The sequence below is a fragment of the Erpetoichthys calabaricus genome, assembly GCF_900747795.2.
Source record: "Erpetoichthys calabaricus chromosome 1 unlocalized genomic scaffold, fErpCal1.3 SUPER_1_unloc_22, whole genome shotgun sequence".
Taxonomy (NCBI): Eukaryota; Metazoa; Chordata; class Cladistia; order Polypteriformes; family Polypteridae; genus Erpetoichthys; species Erpetoichthys calabaricus.
Window position 1 is genome coordinate 2,648,814 of NW_026261588.1, and position 26,977 is coordinate 2,675,790.

Here is a 26,977-nt window from a genome sequence, read left to right on the forward strand (position 1 = left end):
TCCATTTCTCATCCCACATTTGACAAATCTCAGATTGCATTTCTTGGTAATTTATTTTTTTGCATTTCCAGTCTTAGAATGGAGTAGTCACAAGGAACTGATACTTCTATTATCGGGACTTCCTTAAACGGTTTCTCTTTGATTACTAAATCTGTTTTCCTGGCATCTATTTTCCTCTCAACTAGTGTTGGTGTGTCCTACGTCACAATCAACTGCTCGTGCCGCACTCCGGTTTCTGCATTTTATTTGCAACATTCCATGATGGCTTTCTTCAGTAGTAGCTGGTCTTTAGTTCCATTGGACGTTCTTTTGTTGCCTTTTTATTCTACTGCCATTAAGGTACTCTGGTCTGGGTGTGAATAAATTCTGCATCTTTTGCTGTAAATAGTTTAGGTGGTAATATTTATTTTTTGAATATTTAATTGGTCAGATTTTGGGAGTAGGGAAGCTGTCCCTGTTTTAAAGACACGTTGGTGTTATCTCAGGTGTCTGCAGTATTGTACTTTTGCAGTTGGTCAAATCCTAAAAATTCCGTACAGAGTCTGGACCAGGTGCCGTCAAGTTAGCAGCAGTTCTTATCTCTTCCACTTCCCTCCATTTCTTTTGCATAGATGATTTTAGTTTCCATCTGTCGTTTGGTGATCCAGTTTCTTTGATGATTGGGTTCTTGATCATCTTTACAAATTTTTCTCCAAAATTCTTTTTTTTTTTTGTTGTTGGTTTTTCCCCTCTGGAGGTCAAGTTACTTTTAGGGAGTTCTCCTCACTTAACATTCTATAAAACTTGGTGTTTTCTTCTCTTCTGTCTGAACCATTTGATTGTTCAGGAGACTACTCTCATCATTGAATTGTTTGTCATGGTCAGAACTGCCAGGAGGCTTCTCTCCTGTGTGAACTCTTTGATGAATCTGAAGACTACGCTTGTAACAAAATTGTTTGCCACATTCAGAACAACAATAGGGCTTCTCTCCTGTGTGAAGTCCTTGGTGAACCTGAAGACTACGCTCGTAACAAAATCGTTTGCCACATTCAGAACAAGAATAGGGATTCTCTCCTGTGTGAATTCTTTGGTGAGCCTCAAGAGAACTTCTTTTGGTAAACCGTTTGTCACACACATTACAGCAATGCGGCTTCTCCCCTGTGTGAATTCTTGTGTGGCACTTGAGCTGGGCTTTTTGTGAAAACACTTTGCCACAGTCAGAACAACAATATGGCTTCTCTCCTGTGTGAATTCTTTGGTGAACTTGAAGACCACTTTTGTTTGTAAACTGTTTGCCACAATCAGAACAGCAATACGGCTTCTCTCCTGTGTGAATTCTTTGGTGAATAAGATAATGACTCTTGCAAGAGAATCCCTGGCCACATTCAGAACAACAATATTTCCAGTCTCTTGTGTGAATTCCTTGGTGAATCTTAAGACTACGCTTGTGACAAAATTGTTTGCCACATTCAGAACAACAATAGGGCTTCTCTCCTGTGTGAATTCTTGTGTGGCTCTTAAGTTGGTCTTCTTGTGAAAATAATTTGCCACAGTCAGAACAACTATATGACTTTATTCCTGTGTGAATTTTTTGGTGGATAAGAAGACGACTCTTGCAATAGAATCGCTTGCCACATTCAGAACAACAATATTGCCACTCTCCTGTGTGAATTCCTTGGTGAATCTGAAGACTACGCTTGTAACAAAATTGTTTGCCACATTCAGAACAACAATAGGGCTTCTCTCCTGTGTGAATTCCTTGGTGAACCTGAAGACTACGTTCGTAACAAAATTGTTTGCCACATTCAGAACAACAATAGGGATTCTCACCTGTGTGAATTCTTTGGTGAGCCTCAAGAGAACTTCTTTTGGTAAACCGTTTGTCACACTCATTACAGCAATGCAGCTTCTCTCCTGTGTGAATTCGTGTGTGGTTCTTAAGGAGGTATAATCGTGAAAACAATTTGCCACATTCAGGACAACAAAAGGACTTCTCACCTGTGTGAATTCTTTGGTGAGCCTCAAGAGACCTTTTTTTGGTAAACTGTTTGTCACACTCATTACAGCAATGCAGCTTTTCCCCTGTGTGAATTCGTGTGTGGTTCTTAAGGAGGTATAATCGTGAAAACAATTTGCCACATTCAGGACAACAATAGGGCTTCTCACCTGTGTGAATTCTCTGGTGGTTACGAAGACGACTCTTGTCATAGAATCTCTTGCCACATTCAGAACAACAATATAGCCGTTCTCCTGTGTGAATTCTTGTGTGGCTCTTTAGATGGCCTATTTGTGAAAACAATTTGCCACAATCGGAACAAGAATAGGGCTTCTCTCCTGTGTGAATTCTTTTGTGGCTCTCAAGATGGTCTTTTTGTAAATAATGTTTGCCACATTCAGAACAGCGATAAGGCGTCTCCCCAGTGTGAAGTCTTGTGTGGACCCGAAGATGACTCTTGTCGTAGAATTGTTTGCCACATTCAGAACAACAATATGGCTTCTCTCCTGTGTGAATTCTTTGGTGAACTTGAAGACTACTTTTTTGCGTAAACCGTTTGTCACAATCAGAACAGGAATACGGCTTCTCCCCCGTGTGAATTCTTGCATGTTTCTGAAGGATGTATAATTGTAAAAACGATTTGCCACATTCAGAACAGGAATACGGCATCTCTCCACTGTGAATGCGTTTGTGGATCTGAAGACTATACTTATGACTGTATTTTTTGCCACATTCAGAACAGCAATATGGCATCTCTCCACTGTGAATGCGTTTGTGGATCTGAAGACTAGAATTGTGAAGGTATCGTTTGCCACATTCAGAACATCCATATGGCTTCTCCCCAGTGTGAACCTTTCGACGGTTCTGAAGACTACTCTTGTCACTATCAGAACTGCAATGCGGCTTGTTGTCTGCGTGAATTTTTTGGTGAACCTGAAGACTACTTTTTTTTGTAAAGCGTTTGTCACAATCAGAACAGCAATATGGCTTCTCCCCCGTGTGAATCCTTGCGTGGTTCTTAAGGGTGCACAATTGTGAAAATGATTTGCCACAATCAGAACAGCAAAATGGCTTCACTCCACTGTGAATGCGTTTGTGGATGTAAAGATTAGACTGGTAAATGAATTGTTTGCCACATTCAGAACAGCGATATGGCATCGCTCCTCTGTGAATGCGTTTGTGGATGTAAAGATTAGACTTGTGAAGGTACCGTTTGCCACATTCAGAACAACCATATGGCTTCTCGCCAGTTTGATTTCTAATGTGGCTCTGAAGATTACTCATCTTATAGAATTGTTTGTCACATTCAGAATAGCTGTGAGATTTGCCTCCTGTATGTAAAAAACAAAAGAAAAAAAATTAGTATCAATAATAGGGTAATGGATTAAGTCATAATGTTAAATAAACGTGGAAAAAACACCAAACTTTTTCTTGTAACTTCTGTATTACAACTACTGTAGAAAAGAAGTTGAAATAGTAGACGTGATAGACACAATTGAAATAGTAATGGACACATTTTGTTAACTACTTTACAGAACTGTATTGTATTGTCATACTATTAAAATATGAATTAAAATTATATATGTTTTTGCTTAAAAAGTGATAAATCTCTAGTTATCATGATAGAGTTACATTTATAAATCAGAGTGCCCCTTTAATAAACAGAATTTCCCCCAACATTTTTGCACATTTGACAAACTACTGGACTGTAAAATGAGCATGAAAATTACTTATTCAAATCACAAAAGTAAAAACGAGGAATGAACAGAGGCATATTCATGCACAGGCCTACAAGAGGTGCAATGAGAGAAAAACTTAAAAGATGAGAAAAGATGGGATGAGAGCAGTTATTTGTGTCTGCACTGGAGCCAATACCCATCCCTTTTGTAACGATGGTGGAAAAATAAACAGACAAGAGAAATATGGTACAAAAAGAGATATACAGTCATATGAAAAAGTTTATGAACCCTTCTCAATTCTTTGGATTTTTGTTTCTCATTGGCTGAACTTCCTTTTAATATCTGACATGCCTTATGGTAACAGTAGGATTTCACCAGTGACATTACGTTTATTGGATTAACAGAAAATATGCAATATGCATCATAACAAACATGCAGGCTGAGAGGGGGTCCCAAACTTTTTCATATGACTGTATATATTTAAAAAGCTTTAAATGATAACTTCCATTCACATAATACAATGTACAGGGGTGCACAAAAGTAGGTTTACACTTGTGAGTTTGCTAGAATAATCATAACCTGCATGTTTTTTTTTTCCATACAAACAATTGTAAAGCTACTTTTTGCCCACCCCTCAGAGGGTAATGTCAACTCGGAGAAAGAGAGTCATGTAGCTGGGAAAGATGGGCAAAAGTAGGTTTACATCTGCCTCACATCCTACCATGACCCTCTGCTCCTGAGAAATTTTTCCAGCCCCTGTTGCAAACTACATGACCCTCTGCCTCCCAGCTGGCATGACCCGTTGCCCTCCCTGGTTACATGAACTCTGTTACTCCATTGGGCCCCATACCAGTCCTGCCTCTTTAAAGTTACATGACCCCCCCACACACACACACACCTTTTTGACTATTAAGCCCCACCACCACCTTTAATTCAGACTTCAGGGTCTTCACAGCCCTGGGCCAGAGGCAAATGGGCATTTGGTCATGTACCCACCAGGCCAGTTGTGTGAGCCAAGTCCCCGGGCCATCTACTGGGCATGAGGTGGAATTTTGGAGAGAAAGGGACAAAAGCTTAGCTCGAGGGCGGACCTTCAGTAGATCGCAGCGAGGGAGCTGCTCTGCTATATATGACACCTCGACCCAGAATCAGGTCATCTATGAATGATTTAGCACCGAGTTCCCCATCAACATGCGGAGCAGAAGTGGAGGAGAGAGCAGCTGCTCATCCAGGCTACTCCGCGGCCCCAACTTGAACAGCCCCCCCTTCGGCAGGGAGCAGCCTCAGGCTATCCATAGCCCTCCAAGAGTCTGAGGCGCTAGGGTATTGTTACATGTAGGAGGGATTCTGACTTGGAGGGATTCAGCCATAATCCCACAGATGGTATCTTCACACATACACCAAATCTCTAAACCTGTGGTTCCTATCTACTGAGCAAGATTGCTATTACAACAACACCATCATCAGTAGGATCAAACTAACTTGTCTCACGACGGTCTAAACCCAGCTCACATTCCCTATTAGTGGGTGAACAATCCAACGCTTGGTGCATTCTGCTTCACAATGATAGGAAGAGCCGACATCGAAGTATCAAACAGCGACGTCGCTATGAACGCTTGGCTGCCACAAGCTAGTTATACCTGTGGTGACTATTCTGACACCTCCTGCTTGAAACCCAAAATGCAAGAAGGATCATGAGGCCCCACTTTCATGGTCTGTACTCATACTGAAAATCAAGATCAAGCGAGCTTTGGCCCTTCTTCTCCATGGGAGGTTTCTGGCCGCCCCGAGCTCGACTTAGGACACCTTTGTTACGGTGGGACAGGTGTACGGCCCCAGTCAAATGCTCCACCTGCCACTATCTCTGAAGCGGGTCACGCCTGGGTGCCAGAAGGGAGAGCTCCCCCGTCCACCTCACCAGGTGAATGAAAAAATGGTAAGAGTAGTGGTATTTCACCAGCGGCCTCTCATGTCTCTTCACAGTGACAAACTAGAGTCAAGCTCAACAGGGTCTTGTTTCCGCACTTACTCTGAAAAGCCTGTTCCCTTGGCTAAGGTTTTGCTAGACAGTAGGTAGAGACAATGGGAATCCTCACAGGTGGTGCAGTGGTAGTGCTGCTGCTTTGCAGTAAGGAGATTGTGGGTTCGCTTCCCAGGTCCTCCCTGTGTGGAGAGCGCTTTGAGTAGTGAGAAAAGCGCTACATAAATGTAAAGAATTAAAAGAAAAAGAATTAGTTCATCCATTCTTATGTGTCACTTGTTAGATGACGAGGCATTTGGCTAGTTAAGAGCCCACCATCAGGCCTATTCAGAGTTTTAATGTTGCTCCTCAGGTCGGCTTTCTAGCACATCCACCTTGTCTGAATCATCATCCAAGTGATGCATTGCATGTGTTCTTACGGCCAAGACGGTAAACCACTGGCTTGTTATGACCTTGAGAGTCATAGTTGTTCTCGCGGTTTGCCCGTGCTTCATTGAACTTCCTCACTAAGGAAGAGCAACTGGACAGAAATCCCATTGTGTCAACACCACTCTCCGGCCCTCGCAATGCTTTGTTGCAATTAAACAGTCGGATTACCCTGGTTCCGCACCAGTTTTAAGCCAGTTGCTAGGTGCCAGCCGACGCCATGCACTGGCCCCCAGCCTCCGCCCCCAACGAGGAGATAGGTAGGGCGTCAGAGGCAGGCCAACATGCAACACAGTTAGGGCAATCCATGGGAAGGGCTCAACGTGCATCCAGAGGCCTCATTGTCACCACTGGGGGGACACCCCAGGACCTTGTCCAGTCACGGCTCGTGCCCAGCCCCACATTGTACCCCAGCTCGAATGACCCAAGCCTTAGAGCCAATCCTTATCTCCCCGAACTTACGGATCCGGCTTGCCTACTTCCCTTACCTATATTGTTCTAACATGCCAGAGGCTGTTAACCTTGGAGACCTGCTGTGGATATGGGTATGGCCTGGCGAGAGATTTACACCCTCTCCCCTGAACTTTCAAGGACATGTGAGGGATCTCCGGATGCTGGAAATGCAACATTTTCCAAGGTGTGGGCCTCTATCAAGATGAACCCATTCCAGGGCTCATATGAATATTTGCTACTACCACCAAGATCTGTACCTGTGACGGCCCTCGTACTCATCGCGGGTAATCCCTCGCAGCCACCAATGCATGGCCAGGTATGGGCCCGACGCTCATTACAATTACAGGGTCACGAACAGACCTGCATTGCTATTTTTTGTCACTACCTCCCCAAGTTGGGAGTGGGTATTCTGCATGCCTACTGACTTCCTTGGATGTGGTGGTAGCCACAGACATATATAGGTAGACGCCGCATTCACTGTGTTGCCCAGTCGACACAATACGTCAGTGCGTCCGCCATGTTGCGAGTGGCAAAAGTACCATTTAAACTAATACAGGTAGACGTGGAAACCAGGTTTTCTGATGAAAAAACAATAACGTTTAAAACAGTATCATTTACATACAACAAATTTTGGCAGATCGTTTAAATGCAATTATTTATATCCTTTTATACACTAATAATGGCAATTATTAAATAATAATAATCATTATTAAATAATTCCTCCCATATAAGTAACATTTCTCGGACTGCAATTGTCCATCTCCAAAACATTTTTAGACTTTGTCCTGTTCTTATGCAACACGGTACTGAAGTATTGGTTAATGCCCGAGTCACCTCACGTATAGATTACTGTAATGCTATTCTATCTGACATCCCACAAAAACGTATCCATCGCTTACAACTTCTCCAAAATTCTGCTGCCAGGATAATAACCTACTGTTCTAAATCCACTGAACATATTACACCGATTCTCTCTCAACTTCACTGGCTCCCTGTTAACTACCGATTACAATACTAAATACCGCTCTTAACATTTAAAGCTTTCCACAACCTCACTGATCTCCTCCAGACTTGCACTCCTCTCGCTCACTCAGATCCTCATCTGCAGCTCGACTTTCTGTACCACACATCAGACTCAGTGCTATGGGAGCTCGAGCGTCTCTCTTTGTGCTCCTCAACTCAGGAATTCTCTTCCCTCTCACATTCGTCAGCTCAATTCAATAACACATTTTAAAACTGCCCTCAAAACTTATCTTTTCAAACTGGCATACCAATTGTGAATTTTGCACCGTTACTGCCAGTTATCTTTGTCTGTCTTTCTTTTAACAGTGAAATGATCCACTCAATGACAAAAATAAACAATTTTATTGTATACAAATTGGCTTAATTTCTGAAAACATTTCACTCATTCCTCTCTCAATCTCTCTCTCACACACACACACACACAATGTGGTTACTTAAATATATACAGAATAGGATCTAAAATCCATGAAACAGAACTGTCTTCCATAGCTTTTTCCATGTGTTGCCAGTCTGTAATTTGAGAGTATTCACTCTGGCAATATGGTGCAGCCTTAGTTTGCGGAAGACAGACACGACCAAAGACATGAGCATATAATGATGGCTGTCAATTTCAAACTGTGTTTCCTCAATGTGCTCCTTGAGAAAAAACACATCATCTGAACCAATCTCAGCCTGAACAAACTGATTGATCAAAGATACACTGACAGCTTGTCCTAATGTCGACTGTCAGATAACACGCTCAGCTACTTTGACCACCTTGACTGGACCCTCAGAAGGAATCATCAAACCTCCTTTGTTTTTTAATGTGAGGGAGTGGTAGCTTTGATCATATGATGCCGGTACAGCATCTGTTACCAAACTAGCACGGCACACGTCACAGGACAGCTTTCTCAAAATCCCGTCTAAGGGCTACCTGACCTCCCACTGCTTCCTGAGGTGGATTTCTTTGGGAAACCTTCAAAGTCTGAGCAATGTTAACAGCTAACAACAATCTACAGAGTTAGTGACTAAATACGTTTAACCAAAACATTGTTTGGAGGCTCACTTGAGCACATTAATGTGTAGCTTTGCTAGCTTAACCTGGCGTAGCTAAAGATTATAAAACGGGATTTTCTAATGGTCAAATATAACCAAAACAATTGTTCAGTCTTACCTATGAAATGTAATCCCTGTGATGTGGTTTGGAGCGTACAGCGGTCTGTACAATCCCAAGCAGCACATGCGTGTGGCATCTTTATCCATTACTTCACTCCACAGCAGTGCCACTCGCAATATGGCAGTGACGATGACGTACGATGCTGCTGGTCATGAGGCATCTAGTATTTCTGTCTATGGTGGTAGCCATTATTCAGGGTCTCTCTCCGGAATTGAACTATGATTCCTCATTACCCATGGTCACCATAGTGGACACAGAAAGTACCATCGACAGTTGATAGAGCAGACATTCGAATGAGTTGCGCATGATCAGCACGAGGTTCTCTAGAGTCACCAAAGGTGATCGGGAGTTGGGTCCCGTGTGGGTTTTTGGTCTGATATATGCACACATCCTCCCTGGGGTGGGAGTCGGCGCTCATTTGCATGTATTAGATATAGAATAACCCGATACAGTTGTGCTTGAAAATTTGTGAACCCTTTAGAATATTTCTGCATAAATAGGACCTAAAACATCATCAGATTTTTACTCAAGTCCTAAAACTAGATAAAGAGAAACCAGTTAAACAAATGAGACAAAAATATTATACGTGGTCATTTATTTATTGAGGAAAATGATCGAATATTACATATTTGTGAGTGGCAAACGTATGTGAACCTCTAGGATTAGCAGTTAGTTTGAAAGTGAAATTTGAGTCCGGTGGGATGACAATCAGGTGTGAGTGGGCACCCTGTGTTATTTAAAGAACAGGATCTATCAAAGTCTGCTCTTCACAACACATGTTTGTGGAAGTGTATCATGGCATGAACAAAGGAGATTTCTGAGGACCTCAGAAAAAGAGTTGTTGATGCTCATCAGGCTGGGAAAGGTTACAAAACCATCTCTAAAGAGTTTGGACTCCACCGATCCACAGTCAGACAGACGGTGTACAAATGGAGAAAATTCAAGACCATTGTTACCCTCCCCAGGAGTGGTCGACCAACAAAGATCACTCCAAGAGCAAGGCGTGTAATAGTCGGCGAGGTCACAAAGGACCCCAGGGGAACTTCCAAGCAACTGAAGGTCACATTGGCTAATGTTCATGTTCATGAGTCCACCATCAGGAGAACACTCAACAACAATGGTGTGCATGGCAGGGTTGCAAGGAGAAAGCCATTGCTCTCCAAAAAAAACATTGCTGCTCATCTGCAGTTTGCTAAAGATCACGTGGACAAACCAGAAGACTATTGGAAGAATGTTTTGTGGACGGATGAGACCAAAATAGAACTTTTTGGTTTAAATGAAAAGCATTCTGTTTGGAGAAAGGAAAACACTGCATTCCAGCATAAGACCCTTATCCCATCTGTGACACATGGTGGTGGTAGTATCATGGTTTGGGCCTGTTTTGCTGCATCTGGGCCAGGATGGCTTGCCTTCATTGATGGAAAAAATGAATTCTGAATTATATCAGAGAATCCTAAAGGAAAATGTCAGGACATCTGTCAATGAACTGAATCTCAAGAGAAGGTGGGTCATGCAGCAAGACAAACGACCCTAAGCACACAAGTCGTTCTACCAAAGAATGGTTAAAGAAGAATAAAGTGAATGTTTTGGAATGGCCAAGTCAAAGTCCTGACCTTAATCCAATCGAAATGTTGTGGAAGGACCTGAAGCGAGCAGCTAATGTGAGGAAACCCACCAACATCCCAGAGTTGAAGCTGTTCTGTACGGAGGAATGGGCTCAAATTCAGGACTGATCAACAGTTACCGGAAATGTTTAGCTGCAGTTATTGCTGCAAAGGGGGGTCACACCAGTTCCTGAAAGCAAAGATTCACATACTTTTGCCAATCACATATATGTAATATTCAATCATTTTCCTTAATAAATAAATAACCAAGTATAATATTTTTGTCTCATTTGTTTAACTGGTTTCTCTTTATCTATTTTTAGGACTTGAGTGAAAATCTGATGATGTTTTAGGTCATATTTATGCAGAAATCTAGAAAATTCTAAAGGGTTCACAAACTTTCAAGCACAACTGTATCGAGTAATGTGGAGCGATCAAAGGGATCATAACTGATGTAATGAGCCATTTGCAGTTTCACTGTCACATCCATGTGCACTTAGACATGCATGGCTTAATCTTTGAGACAAGTACACGCTACTAGCAGGATCAACCAGGCAGACCTGTAGGTGGCTGGAACGCACCTCTACCTGATGGTGGTCTGGCTGGGATGTCTCGAGGTTGCCGTCATCCATCGTCGTCGGACAGCCCAGGTGGAAGGTTTCCGAGACCAGGCTTGTTGCTAGGAAAGGCAGCCCCCAGGCTCTCCGCAGGGAGAGGGCAGGATCTGCGCTCTCATCTCTGGGAGCAAGAGAAATCGTGTCTCCGGGGGCACCCGGGCCCGTGCAGGCAGAAGGGGTTCAGTTGACCCTCTCCCCAAGGCCGAGACCATTGGAGCATGGGAGAAATACCCACTGATCAGGGGACTGATTAGTCTTGCCCTCACGGAGAGGTAGGGACACCTTACCACCCCGGAAGATGGAGATGTGGAGGCTCACACAACTTTGTCCAAATGGTGGGAGGAACCATGGGGCCTAAACCACTGGCCTGTGCAAAGACCTCCCTCGGAAGATCGGACTCTCTACCATGGGGCCTAAACCACTGGCCTGTGCAAAGACCTCCCTCATCGGACTCTGGCTGGTGGGGGTTGAGAGGGGGTGCCCACGTCCCTCCGCGGAGCTGCCCATCATGACCCCAGATTTCACCGGGCTACTTGGCTCTCCCACAGGCATGGCCAGCCTGGCCTCTGCCCCTCCATAGCTCTGGCAGCTGCCCGAGGGAAGCACTGAAAACTTTTTTAAGTTCTGATCCTGAAGGTGCCTTCGGGAGAGGTGCTGAGAACGATGCAGAATTTGCCCGGCCTCCCTAGTTCTCGGCTGGGCTGTTCATGGCCCCTTAGGACTTCTGCTCTGCGTCCCAGGACGCCTGATGGCAATGAAACTAGTAATATGCAGAAACATAACATCTGCGATCAGACTTCAGAAAAAGGTGCTGGGGTACCCTTCTGACTTAGCAGACCAAGGTGAGCCAAAGGGCCTGCCGGCGCTCCCTTAGAAAAACGATTTAGACATAGAGCCATGTAGCTATTTTACATGACCCCATGTCTGCTTTCTGTATCTTAACATGCTGAGGCACACTGTTTGACCACAATTACAGAGACCACATAATAATGAAGATGACTTCTTTCAACAAGACGGAGCTCCACCACAGTATGCAGTAAAAGCGCGCGAGTTTCTTGATGAACAAATTACCCAACAGGTGGACAGGTCGACGAGGGCCAGTGGAATGGCCAGCACGACCACCAGACCTCACTCCAATTGAATTCTTCTGGGGTGTTGTCAAAGAGAACATCTTTTCATGACAACCACGTAATGTGGATGATGATTGGCTCCATAAGAGAAGCAGGAAATTGATGACAATACAGAACTCCGAGTGTAGCAAGTAGACTACCAGAATGTGTAAATAATCAAGGCCAACAATTTGAGCACTTACGAGATTGTACCTAATGGGAACTGTGCCACTGTGACATTATTTTCAGTTAACAAAGTTGATAAAGCTACGGTGTTAATAAAACTATGGGAATAATCATAACCCTGCAGGTCTTTTTCCATACGAACTGTAAACCTACTTTTGCCGACCCCCGTCAAGGGGATTTGTGAACCTGGAGAAAGAGGGTCATGTAGCTGGGACAGGTGGGCAAAATTAGGTTTACATCTGCCTCACATCCTATATGACCCTCTGCTCCTGAGGGGACTTACAAATTTTTCCAGACCCTGTTGCAAACAACATGACCCTACGCCTCCCAGCCAGCATGACCCTTTGTCTGCTCTGGGTACATCATCTCTGCCACTCCATTGGGCTCCATACCACTCCTCCCTCTTAAGTTACATGACCCTGTCTTTTTCCAGTATTAGGCCCCCGCCACCATTAAATCAGAGTTTAGGGTTCTCACGGCCCTGGGCCACTGGCGAATGGACATCTGGTCACATACTCCGCTGATGCAGGACGCACATGCAAAGTCCACGGTCGTCTTCTGGGCATGCGAGAGAAGATAGAGACAGAGAGGGGAGGGTTTTGGGGGTTAGGGAAGGAAGACAAAAATTTGGCTTGAGGGCTGACTTTCAATAGATCGCAGCGAGGGAGCTGCTCTGCCACGTACGACACACCCCGGGCACCGGGTTCTGCACGAACGTGCAGTGCGAAAGAGGAAGAGGGAGTGGTTGCTCCCCAGCCCCATCCTGAACAGCCCTCTGCATCCTTTTGCCCCTTAGGGTTAGGACTGGCCTCCAGCTATCCATGGCCCACCGAAGCCCTGTGGCGCTAGGGTATCATCACGTTTAGGAGGGATTCGGACTTAAGAGGCATTCAGTCATAATCCCGCAGATGGTAGCTTTGTACCATTGGCTCCTCAGCCAAGCACATACACTAAATGTCTGAACCTGTGGTTCCTCTCGTACGGAGTAGGATTGCTATTGTGACAACACCATCATCTGTAGGGTAAAACTAACCTGTCTCACGATGGTCTAAACCCAGCTCATATTCCCCATTACTGGGTGAACAATTCAACGTTTGCTAAATTCTGCATCACAATGATGCGTTGCTATGAATGCTTGGCCACCACAAGCCAGTTATCACTGTGGTAACTTTTCTGACACCTTCTGCTTGAAACCCAAAAAGCCAGAAGGATCAGGAAGGCTCCACTTTCCTGGTCAAGAGGTAGCAAGCATTTGCCCCTCTGCTCCACTAGCTCGATCCCAAGATCCAACTACGAGCTCTTTAACTGCAGCAACTTTAATATACACTATTGGAGCTGGAATTACTGTGGCTTACCCTCCAATGGATCCTCGTGCAAGGATTTAAAGACTGTGAATTCCAATTACACGGCTTTGAAAGAGTTCTGCATTGTTATTTTTCATCACTACCCCCCTGAGCTGGGAGTGGGTAATTTGAGTTCCTGCTGCCTTCCTTGGATGCGGCAGCCGTTTCTCAGGTTCCTTCTCAGGAATTGAAGCTGTGGTCACCATGGTGGGCACAGAAAACACCACCAACAGTTGATAGGGCAGATATTTAAATTAGTTGAAACTTCTACAGGGGCGGCATGCAATCAGCCCAAGGTTATCTAGAATCACCAAAGTTGGCCGGGCACGGAAGCCTGGATGGGTTTTTGTTCTGATAAATACACATATTACCCCTTGGGTGGGAGTCAACATTCATTTGCACGTATTAGCTCTAGAACTACCATAGTTATCCAAGTAACGTACAGCAATCAAAAGGGACCATAACTGATGTGAGGAGTCATTCACACTTTCACCGTCGCTTCCATTTGCACTTGGACATACATGGCTTAATCTTTGAGACAAAAATGTTAACTTGCAGAATGAACAAGGTAAGGCCGGTGAGGCAGTCAGAACGTGCCTCCAACGGACGCTGGTGGGGCCGACGTGGGTCCAGCTGGATGCTTCCTTACCCCTCAGAGGCCACTGTCACCCATCATCGAACCTCCCAGGCAGGAGGTCCTGAGACCAGACATGCTGCGAGGTCAGGAACAGGCCGCCAATGGAAAGTCATCCTGGAAAGGCAGTGCCCAGGTGCCCTGCAGGGAGGGAGTGGGATCCACGACTTCTCATCATCGGATGCCAGAGAAATCATGCCTCCTGGGAGCCTGGGCAGGACGGATGTATAGGCCAACCCCCTCCCCGCACCCAGAGACCACATAGGCATAGGACTAATCGCCATGAGAGGAAAATGCCCACTGGTTGGGGGGGCTGATTGGTCTTGTCCGCACAGAGGACGGAGGCCTGCATGACTTTGTGTGAAGGTTGGGAGGAACCATGGAGCCTGAAGCATCAGCCTACGCCAGGCTCAGTGTGCCTATTGATCATGGTTGGTTTGCCCTCTATCACAACAAGCTACTCCTGGATGCCAGCAGCCCAGGCCCTGTGGCAGCCCAGAGGTCCACGTACACTGTCCGAAGGGTGGGAGGAACCTAAGGGCCTGAAGCACTACCCTGAGCTGACATGCCCGAGGCCTGTGTGCCCATTGATCTTGTCAGCAGGTCGATCAGTCTCCCCGACCACCAGCTCTAGGCGACAGTGTCCGCCACCATCCCCTGCGAAAACATCCTTCCGGCCTGTGCCCTGGAGATCCCTGCCTGCCCAACGACTTTGCCCCCACCCAGAAAGATGGAAGAGTTGGGCAGTAGAAGGAGAGGTCCAACAAATGAGAGAGAAAAAAAAAAAAAACTAAGTCCCTCTGTGTCGTAACTTAGCATGAAATTTAGATCTTCCTCCGGCCAACCCTGTCTCTGTATGCTGGGCCTACACCAGGAGACAGGCCTGGGGGCAACCTCCTTCTATGGGAATTCCCATTCATTTGGGACGTGTTACCAAAAATCTCTAGGAGACTATCATTCAGACCAGGGGCATAGGAAGGGTACTGAGCTAACACTGATGAAGTGAAGTACCCCTGTGGGCAGCTGCCAGCAGTCCCTCTCTGGAATTGAGGCTTTTTGCAAAGGGCTCAACAGAGTGTAATTGCAGACTGCAGTACCTATGAGGTCAGTCACGTAATGCCCCAATATCACGAAACGCCCTCAACATCAGTCACGTAAAAACCATCACATTACACTGTGTTTAACATTAGGGCACAATTACACTATGGTTAAGATTAGGGTTGTAAGAGGGTTATCCGAGTCAAAGGGTGTTTTGTGACTGATGTTGTGGGCATTACCTGATCTATATTATAGGTATTGCAAGCTGCAGCTAGACCCTTCTCGAAGGGCTGGGGGTCATCTGGCTGGCACCTCTCAACAGCGGGACCTTCCTGCCAACGATGGAGCACCAGATGGCCGCCGGGGGTTGGTTTTGCTCTCTCCAGGCCTGCAGGGACCACGTTGCAAGGGATAGGGTCATCAGAGGTAACAGACCGACCTGGATTTTGCCCAGCCACGGCGGGGCTGGCCTCGGTCCCTCCGGAGCTCTGGTTGCCACCCGCCGAAGACAGAGGAAATTTTTCTAAGTCCAGATCCCAAAAGCACCTTCAGGAGGGGTGCTGGGCCAAGGCAGAGTTTGCCTGGGTTCCCCCCATTCTCCCCCGGGCACGGCTAGTCCAGCCTTGCCCCCTCCGGAGCTCTGGTGGCTGCCCAAGGGAAGCACAGAAAATTTTCCTAAGTCCTGACCCTGATGGTGCTTTTGGGAGGTGTGCTGGACCAAGGCAGAGTTTGCCCAGGCCCCCCGGTACCCTCCCCAGACACGGCTAGGCCATCCGCGGCCCCTTGGGATTTTCGCTCCAGAACACCTGATGGCAGTGAAACTAGTAATATGCAGAAACATATCAGCGACAACCAGACTTCCAAGAAGCATACTAGGGTGCTCTTCAGACCAAGGTGAGCCAAAGGCCTGCTGCTAGGGCCCTCCAGCGCTCCCATACAGGAACCGCCGGAACAGCATTTAGACAGAGGGTCATGTAGTTATCTTACATGACCGGTTTGGATTTTAACTGATTCCCCCCTGCATGCCTGGACTTAGAAAATTCTGTCACCTTCCAGCTTTTTCAAATGAGCCCCTGCCTGCTTTTTCTACATGACCCAGCAGCAGAACTAGTAACACGCAGGAACATATCAGCTGGGAACAGATTTAAGGCTGCTATGGCACTCTTCAGATTTAGCAGAGCAGGGTGTGGCAAATGTTTGCCACCAGGACCCTTGATGACTCCCTTAGAAGAACCAGTGGAATGAGGTTAGGGACAGAAATTTCTAAGGTTGCAGATCTGCTCAAGCCTCTCATTTCTCTCATGGGCGAGGGCTGATTGGAGGCCGGCAGGGGATCCTCAGTCTCCAGTCTCAGGTTTGGACTAGCCTCAGTGCTAGGAGAATGGAGGTGCATGTGCCCGCACAAGGTGTTCTCAGCTTAAATAGTTAAAACATGTTAGACATCATATACAGAGGAAACGGCAAAGGTTCGAGAACCCTGCATGAAGAATGAACATTAAACAATTTGAATAAAGGAGACAAAGTGTACAGCATGCGATTTTCTGCTTTAACCAATTAGTGAAGCTTTAATAATAATAATAATAATAATAATTCTTACATTTATATAGCGCTTTTCTCAGTACTCAAAGCGCTATCCACACAGGGAGGAACTGGGAAGCGAACCCACAATCTTCCACAGGGGGCAGCACTACCACTGCGCCACCTGTGTGTGCAAGAAGGGGTGCACCTTTTCTGCAGTGAGTATGTCTTCTGCTAATCTGGTAGCTGTGGGGATCTCCATATTTGCAAACAGAAATAAAAAGATGACAAGCTTTCTCCTGCCTGGTTCTTTGAGGTATTTCTTATTCTTCTTGCTATTTCGTATCCTTACGATTTTTCGTTTAGGCGACGATGGCTGGTAATTTAACCAACGGCCAACGAAAGTGGATATTTAAACAATACTGGAAGACAGAGAATGCCGAAAGCGTTTGACAAAAATGGGTTGAACCATTTCACACGCCTCCACCAAGTAGACAAACAATTTACAGAATACACAGTAAATTCAACAAAACTGGGTCCATCTGTAATGCTCCAAAAAGTGGTGGACTGGTGAGTGTCTACCACCAGGAAGATGACTTTTTAGTGATTCTGGCATTTACAGAATGCCCCAGAAAATTAAAAAGAGCTTTGTTTGAGTTGAGCACTTCCCGTAGATCATTCCGTCATCTAATGCAACGTTTATGTTTGAAAACGGATTGGCCAAGATTGATTCATGGGTTATTAGAAGTTGATCTAGATCGCCGTTTACAATTCTGCAATGTGGTTATGAATGAAGACAGACAAGGCAATGGCATCATTGATAAATTTAAACTTTCTGGTGCTGTAAATCACCACAACTGTGTCTGCTATTGCGCAGAAAATACCCACATAACAACGGAACGACGGTTGAATCAGCCAGGGGTTACAGTTTGTGTTTTCTAATTTGACAAAAGGACAGGAGACCATCAGCCCATCAAGCTCGTTTGTTTGTCTCAATATCTCATCAGAACACTTCTTAAAGAGAAGTCAAGAGGACCTTAGAATAAAAGAGGAGATGCATAAAGCTGGTAAAGCTGACATTTTGAAAGGAACTGGGTGTTTAGACCAAATGAAGAAAATTCAGCACTGGAGTGGACGTCCCGTAAAGATCACCAAAAAAAGCAAAGAGGTGAAACCGAAAAGACCTGCTGAAATTTCTTAAACATGACAAAGTGTCTGTTTACGTGTCCACTAACATGAAAACATGCAAAACTTCTTTAAGGTGGAACACCACCAAGGAGATTGCTACTCATCTCAGAAATGTAAGAGACCACCTGGATATGCAAACAACTCACGACAATCAGATCAATGAGAAAGGAATGTAGAAACCCCATTTTGTGTTATGGTGTAGCTCAGGCTTATTATTTGCTTATTTAGTGCTTTAATGTTTTTCAAAAGTTATTTGAGACTTTAACTCAAGTAATATAATTTCATGTTTTGTTTATATTCTGTTGTTTATTTATTATCCTGTGTTGATGTGTAAATCCCTTGGTGTTCAATGGGTACAACCCTGAGTGGTATGGGCACCCTCATGTCACTGGTGAAGGACCACCCCTCAACATTTACATTTCACTACACAGAGGAGGTGCTACAATGGTCTTTGACATTTGATGACAGCTTTATTGTATCTAAGCTAGCACACCGCTTTGGGCCTGTTGCATGCCTTAGCCTGCATGTGAAGCTGGGGTCAGGTTAACTGGGGTGAGATCAATCTTTAAGTAGGCTAGTGAATTTCCTGTTCTGGTTTGTGCATGTTTCGTTTGTTTTCCACTGTGTTGGTGTTGCCAGTTCATAATGGTTTGGAAGTAAAAGAGCACTGCATACCAACAACACTTCATGGTGGGGGAAGCAGCATGGATCGGGCTTGATTTGCTTCTTCAGGGCCTGGACAGCTTGTGATCACCAAATGTACACTGAAAGTAAAATCTTTTCAAAAAAACCTGATAAAAGGTGGTCAAGGTAATGGAAGGTGAATGTCTGAAACAAGACGGTATGCTGAAGAAAAGGAAGAAATCAAGGACAGAAAAGGCTCAAGCAGATGGAAACTCAATCCACTGGACTAATTCCCTTCATTATTGTAAAGACTTCACTCAGGTCTCCTCTTAAACTTTTTTTGCTTAAACTGTATTGGCTCAGCTCTTTAAATCTTTACTCATAACTCACACCCTGTAGCCCTGGAATCAGCCTAGTTGCTCTTCTCTGGACCTTCTCTAGTGCTGCTATGTCCTTTTTGTAGCCTGGAGACCAAAACTCACACAGGACACCAGATGAGGCCTCACCAGGGTGTTATAAAGCTTGAGCAGAACCTCCTGTGACTTGTAATCCACACATCAAGGCGCTACATAAACTCACATTCTGTTAGCCATCTTAATGGCTTCTAAACACTGTCTGGCAGTTGATAGCATAGAGCCCACTGCGACTTCCGTCTCATAAGGTCCACGTTTGATTTTAGACCTCCCATTGTGTATTAAACTAACATTTTTTACTTCCTACACAAAATAACTTACATTTATTTACATTCAGTTTCATTTGCCCAAGCCTGTCTGCTGTCCAAGTCCTTCTGTGATGAGTCAACAAATTCCAGATTATTTGCTAATCGACCTACCTTGGTATCTTCTGAAAACTTGACTAGTTTGTTACTTATATTCCAATCGATCTATCTATATATAGATATCTATCTCTATATATCTATCTTTCTATATCTCTCTCTATTTATATTATATATATATATATATATATCTACACACACACACACAGTGCATCTGGAAAGTATTCCCAGCGCTTCATCACTTTTTCCACATTTTGTTATGTTACAGCCTTATTCCAAAATGGATTAAATTCATGTTTTTCCTCAGAATTCTACACACAACACCCCATAATGACAACGTGAAAAAAGTTTACTTGAGATTTTTGCAAATTTATTAAAAATCAAAAACCTGAGAAATCCCATGTCCATAAGTATTCACAGCCTTTGCTCAATACTTTGTCGATGCCCCTTTGGCAGCAATTCCAGCCTCAAGTCTTGTTGACTATGATGCCACAAGCTTGGCACACCTATCCTTGGCCAGTGTCGCCCATTCCTCTTTGCAGCACCTCTCAAGCTCCATCAGGTTGGATGGGAAGCGTCGGTGCACAGCCATTTTAAGATCTCTCCAGAGATGTCCAATCGGATTCAAGTCTGGGCTCTGGCTAGGCCACTTAAGGACATTCACAGAGTTGTCCTGAAGCCACTCCTTTGATATCTTGGCTGTGTGCTTAGGGTCGTTGTCCTGCTGAAAGATGAACCGTCGCCCCAGTCTGAGGTCAAGAGCGCTCTGGAGCAGGTTTTCATCCAGGATGTCTCTGTACTTTGCTGCAGTCATCTTTCCCTTTATCCTGACTAGTCTCCCAGTCCCTGCCGCTGAAAAACATCCCCACAGCATGATGCTGCCACTACCATGCTTCACTGTAGGGATGGTGCCTGGTTTCCTCCAAACGTGACGCCTGGCATTCACACCAAAGAGTTCAATCTTTGTCTCATCAGACCAGAGAATTTTCTCTCTCTTGGTCTGAGAGTCCTTCAGGTGCCTTTTGGCAAACTCCAGGCAGGCTGCCATGTGCCTTTTACTAAGGAGTGGCTTCCGTCTGGCCACTCTACCATACAGGCCTGATTGGTGGATTGCTGCAGAGATGGTTGTCCTTCTGGAAGGTTCTCCTCTCTCCACAGAGGACTTCTGGAGCTCTGACAGAGTGACCATCGGGTTCTTGGTCACCTCCCTGACTAAGGCCCTTCTCCCCCGATTGCTCAGTTTAGATGGCCGGCCAGCTCTAGGAAGAGTCCTGGTGGTTTCGAACTTCTTCCACTTACGGATGATGGAGGCCACTGTGCTCATTGGGACCTTCAAAGCAGCAGAAATGTTTCTGTAACCTTCTCCAGATTTGTGCCTCGAGACAATCCTGTCTCGGAGGTCTACAGACAATTACTTTGACTTCATGCTTGGTTTGTGGTCTGACATGAACTGTCAACTGTGGGACCTTCTATAGACAGGTGTGTGCCTTGCCAAATCATGTCCAGTCAACTGAATTTACCACAGGTGGACTCCAATGAAGCTACAGAAACATCTCAAGGATGATCAGGGGAAACAGGATGCACCTGAGCTCAATTTTGAGCTTCATGGCAAAGGCTAAATACTTACAGTGGTGTGAAAAACTATTTGCCCCCTTCCTGATTTCTTATTCTTTTGCATGTTTGTCACACAAAATGTTTCTGATCATCAAACACATTTAACCATTAGTCAAATATAACACAAGTAAACACAAAATGCAGTTTTTAAATGATGGTTTTTATTATTTAGGGAGAAAAAAAATCCAAACCTACATGGCCCTGTGTGAAAAAGTAATTGCCCCCTTGTTAAAAAATAACCTGTGGTGTATCACACCTGAGTTCAATTTCCGTAGCCACCCCCAGGCCTGATTACTGCCACACCTGTTTCAATCAAGAAATCACTTAAATAGGAGCTGCCTGACACAGAGAAGTAGACCAAAAGCACCTCAAAAGCTAGACATCATGCCAAGATCCAAAGAAATTCAGGAACAAATGAGAACAGAAGTAATTGAGATCTATCAGTCTGGTAAAGGTTATAAAGCCATTTCTAAAGCTTTGGGACTCCAGCGAACCACAGTGAGAGCCATTATCCACAAATGGCAAAAACATGGAACAGTGGTGAACCTTCCCAGGAGTGGCCGGCCGACCAAAATTACCCCAAGAGCGCAGAGACGACTCATCCGAGAGGTCACAAAAGACCCCAGGACAACGTCTAAAGAACTGCAGGCCTCACTTGCCTCAATTAAGGTCAGTGTTCACGACTCCACCATAAGAAAGAGACTGGGCAAAAACGGCCTGCATGGCAGATTTCCAAGACGCAAACCACTGTTAAGCAAAAAGAACATTAGGGCTCATCTCAATTTTGCTAAGAAACATCTCAATGATTGCCAAGACTTTTGGGAAAATACCTTGTGGACTGATGAGTCAAAAGTTGAACTTTTTGGAAGGCAAATGTCCCGTTACATCTGGTGTAAAAGGAACACAGCATTTCAGAAAAAGAACATCATACCAACAGTAAAATATGGTGGTGGTAGTGTGATGTTCTGGGGTTGTTTTGCTGCTTCAGGACCTGGAAGGCTTGCTGTGATAGATGGAACCATGAATTCTACTGTCTACCAAAAAATCCTGAAGGAGAATGTCCGGCCATCTGTTCGTCAACTCAAGCTGAAGCGATCTTGGGTGCTGCAACAGGACAATGACCCAAAACACACCAGCAAATCCACCTCTGAATGGCTGAAGAAAAACAAAATGAAGACTTTGGAGTGGCCTAGTCAAAGTCCTGACCTAAATCCAATTGAGATGCTATGGCATGACCTTAAAAAGGCGGTTCATGCTAGAAAACCCTCAAATAAAGCTGAATTACAACAATTTTGCAAAGATGAGTGGGCCAAAATTCCTCCAGAGCGCTGTAAAAGACTCATTGCAAGTTATTGCAAACGCTTGATTGCAGTTATTGCTGCTAAGGGTGGCCCAACCAGTTATTAGGTTCAGGGGGCAATTACTTTTTCACAAAGGGGCATGTAGGTTTGTTTTTTTTTTCTCCCTAAATAATAAAAACCACCATTTACAAACTGCATTTTGTGTTTACTTGTGTTATATTTGACTAATGGTTAAATGTGTTTGATGATCAGAAACATTTTGTGTGACAAACATGCAAAAGAATAAGAAATCAGGAAGGGGGCAAATATTTTTTCACACCACTGTATGTACATGGGATTTCACAATTTTTTTCATTTTTAATAAATTTGCAAAAATCTCAAGTCAACTTTTTTCAAATTGTCATTATGGGGTGTTGTGTGTAGAATTCTGAGGAAAAAAATGAATTTAATCCATTTTGGAATAAGGCTGTAACACAACAAAATGTGGAAAAAGTGATGCACTGTGTGTGTGTATATAATATAAAATAAATAAATAAATAAAAAAGTAGCAGTAGCCCTAGCATCGACCATTGTGGGAACACCACTCTTAACATCTGCTAGGCGGAGTGGTGGCTCTGAGGCTAGGGAGCTGCACTGGCAATCGGAAGGTTGCCGGTTCGAATCCCGTAAATGCCAATATGGTCTCTGCTCTGTTGGGCCCTTAAGCAAGGCCCTTAACCTGCAATTGCTAAGCGCTTTGAGTAGTGAGAAAAGCGCTATATAAATGCAAAAAATTATTAAAAATTATTAAAAAAAAAAAAAAAAATTATTAATTCTGATGAGGTTCCTCACACCATCACCCTCTGCTTCCTATGTGGATTGATGAGCTTGTCTGTTTTGGGGATGTAATTGAAGATCAGAACACATTCTTAGAAGGGATTAATGCAGAAATCCTAGGATTTCGAAAGGGTTTACTAACTTTCTTGCAATTTTACTATTGTGGAACACTCTTTACAGAGGACAGGGTTAGAGTGTTTCCATAAAATGACAAGTATAATGACAGAACAGCAAATTGCTAAACCTTATAACGTCATGGATGAGCTTTCAAACACAATAAAATATGTCAACTTCGCTCCATTGTTAAGTTTCACTTAAAAGGACAAGACTGCCCTTGCAGGACCACAACACCCAACCTTATTCCTCACTTTTTTCCTTTTTCACTTACCTTTTCTAGTCTTCTTTGTAGGTGGTGGCTGATGTTCCTGAGTCTTAAGAGATGAAATGTCTTCAGACCCCTCCATGTCAGACTGGAATGACTCAGACTTCACATTGACAGAAGACTCCGGGGGTGAAGAGTGTCCACTCTGAGAGAAGACTAACCCGGTCACTGCATCATTTTCACATCCATGATGAAGGTCTTCTTCCTTGACACCCTTCACATTTGTCTGGATGTCAGTCATACTGCTGACACACGTCTCTTCAGCCTCTTCTTTAATGCCCACGGACCCCAGTTCAATGTCCTCCTCCTTAATGCCCAGGCTCTCCTGTTTAAGATCTTCTTCCATAACATTTATGCTCCTGCTCTCCATGATATTCGTGTGAGCCTCACACGGCTCCTCTTTCACATCCATCTAGACGTAACAGTAACAAAGTGGTCTTTTCTATCTGTGGAAAGAATAGGATTTAATTCCATTATTAATACTGCACTATTAAGAGCTAAAAACATTAGATTTTCACTTTACTGTATTTATTGTATTTGGTCTTGTCCTTTGTCGGAGTTGGAAGTGGGGGGCTCTGTTACAACAGTGTTATTTCAACCATTTTTTTTTTTAATATATCATTTTGAGATATCCTGTATTTATTCATCCTGAGGGGATTTAATAATATTACACTCAAGTACAAATAATGATGAGTAGCAAACAAAGGGCTCAGAAGTAAAAGGATAAGGCAACAAAAGCCTTATCAAACTTTAAACCGGCCTCTAGTTCACGGTATGGCCTCCCAGAGACTGACCTCGAACAGACAGGTGAAGGTACAGACTTGCCACAAAAGCATCAGTTCCGGGAGCGAAACAGCGAGTGAGGCAGGCAAGGAGTATTCGTCAATTCCAGGAGGACCACTGGTGCCGAGTGTGGCCTTTTCATCCCCACTGTCAACTTCAGCTAATTCCCCCCACAATATCTCCTACTGGACTCACAACTCTGTCTTACGGAGATTGGAGAAGATTGAAATACAATATCCCAGCACTCTCGGGGGGGACATAAATGATATAAGGCGAGATACAAAGAACAACAAAAGAGAAATAAAGAATGACATAAAGGTCCTAAATGAGAAAAATGGGAAACTGCATCAGGATATAAAAGACCTGGAGCAACATTTAAGTATTATGCTTACTACAACCATTACAGAAATGCTACAAAAACATCAATGAAAAAATACAAGTAAGTTAGAGAGTAAAAATAAACATGTTAAGCAAACGTTTACAACCAATATGGAAACGGTTTAACAATCTGCTTCTGCCGTGGATGAAAAAGCAACGGCTGCAAAGTCAGAATGCAAAGTGCTCATGGATAAACCGACGGCACTGGAAGAAGGAAATAGAAGGAACAACATCAGAATTGAAGGTCTTCCTAAAAACTGGAAAAGACCAAACCCAGTGAAATTCATAGCTAAACAACTACTCTCTAAAATAACTGGAGAGGACTTTAAAAGTCGGACTTGCAATATACGTGGATCGAATGCCTCCAAACCAAAAAGCCTAAGTGTCCGTTTCGAGAAACTACAGGCCAAACAAAATCATGTCTCTTCTCAGGAAGAAAGAATTTTCCCCAGATTTTTATTTTTTTCCCTGCAACCATGCGCCACATTCTACTGCATTAAACAGCGCCAACATAGAACTGAAAGCAGATACAGCCTCTTGTACCCTGCCAAACTAAAAGTGGTCACTGTAGACCAGTTTTACATTTTTAGTTCTCCAGATTAAGCAGATAAACAGCTGAGAAAACACATCCCAACTTTCATTTGAAACACGCGATCATCAGTTACACTGTGTTCTGGCAAGGCAAAGAAGAATCCATTTGAAGCTGCTGTTGCCCCGGCAACATATAAACAGTCTTCCACACAGTCGTTGATCGCACTTCGGGACGCTCTTCGGTGTGTTGTCCAGTTGGGGGAGGTCCCAAGAGAGTTTAGAAACCTTACATTTTCTTGAATGAGTGGCACACTAACAGGAATGTTTCTTGAACAAGCATCACTGAACCACATAAAAACGGCTATTTCAACGTCTTCAAATGCAGCAGTTTGCATACATTTGCAACCCGAGATTTTTGTTCTAGACCTGGGGACCTGGGTTCGCTTCCCGGGTCCTCCCTGCGTGGAGTTTGCATGTTCTCCCCGTGTTTGCGTGGATTTCCTCCGGGCGCTCCGCATTCCTCCCACAGTCCAAAGACATGCAGGTTAGGTGGATTGGCGATTCTAAATTGGCCCTAGTGTGTGCTTGGTGTTTGTGTGTGTCCTGCGGTGGGTTGAACCCTGTCCAGGATTGGTTCCTGCCTTGTGCCCTGTTGGCTGGGATTGGCTCCAGCAGACCCCCGTGACCCTGTGTTTGGATTCAGCGGGTTGGAAAATGGATGGATGGATGGATTTTTATTCTTTTTTTGCTCAGTCTTTCAAGAAAGTTGACAGTGTCGATGGCGAAATTCCATATTCACTGGCAACGTCTTTTTTCTTTTTGGCAGGATCGAGACCCGCAAAAATTTCAACTTTGTTTTCTAATGTGGACTGTTGTCAGTTTTTCGTGTCTGCCATTTCTATAGGAGGGTGACAATGAGTTAAATTCCAATGGATGTTTTCCAAATGTTGACATGCAATAAGCAAAAGGTATCACTGAAAACCACCGAAAACAGCAAAAAAACAGTACGAGGAAAGTTCGAAGAAGAAAAATTTTATTTATTTATTTATTTTTTTATTTTTATTTTTTTACAGTGTTTCTGTTTGGGGATCGTTGAGCACAACTGAGCTGTGACCACAGAACTAACTGCTCTGTGGATGACTCATTCAGGCATTTCAAGGTCTTTTGGGCACTTCATTGTAATGAAACTATCTGCTGAATGTATTTCGTAGTAACGAGATTTCTATAGACTCATAGTGTCAAATGGGGAAACTGTCGGGACCATAAAAATACTTCGTTGTAATGAAAATTTTATAACAAAGATATTCATTGTAATTGAATTTTACCTATATTTTATATATAAATTTAATTTTATATTTCACTTTAAGTTTGGCCATCACTCCCCACTCTCCCTTTTTAAATTAAACTGCAATTATTACAATATTATTTCATTAATTTTAATTAATAGGCCACTTTCAATTAATGGGCCACTTACAGCTACAATACATCTTAGGTAATTGGCTACCTAAAAATAATCCGCTATTATTTAAGCCTCACTTATTATATTAAAATTTCTCTTTCATTAATTACAGGCACATCTTGGCTACCACATTATTACAAGCTATTGTCTTTTGGTTAAACTTTAAGTAACCAGCCTTTTAGTGTTTTTTTTATTGCAGGTTTTCTTTTGTCTTTAACATCATACTCTTCATCTATTATATTTGGACTGTTTAAGCTTATATCATTAGCCCATTGTATCTTCACAAGATCTCTCAGTGTTAACTTTCTTCACAACTCTGCTGGGGGTTCATTTTGCTCTAGACATGCTCCTTCTCTTGGTATGTCAGAAGATCGGGATGTTTGC

At 43.9% G+C, this 26,977-nt stretch overlaps 1 protein-coding gene across 6 annotated transcripts in view; it reads right to left on the bottom strand.

The window, feature by feature from the left end:
- Positions 1-727: 727 nt before the first annotated feature.
- Positions 728-26,977, bottom strand: part of LOC114669339 (oocyte zinc finger protein XlCOF6-like) — a 42,505-nt gene continuing 16,255 nt past the window's right edge. For 2 of the 6 annotated variants that reach the window (XM_028825559.2, XM_051921723.1), the window contains exons 2-3: positions 23,449-23,888; positions 728-3,306 (exon numbers count right to left, since the gene is read on the bottom strand). In XM_028825559.2, the coding sequence (XP_028681392.1) occupies positions 767-3,306; positions 23,449-23,854 (2,946 nt within the window). In that variant the 5' untranslated portion in view covers positions 23,855-23,888 and the 3' untranslated portion in view covers positions 728-766. The remainder of the gene's footprint in view (positions 3,307-23,448; positions 23,889-26,977) is intronic. The other 4 variants (XM_051921727.1, XM_051921726.1, XM_051921724.1 and 1 more) reach the window with 4 other exon arrangements.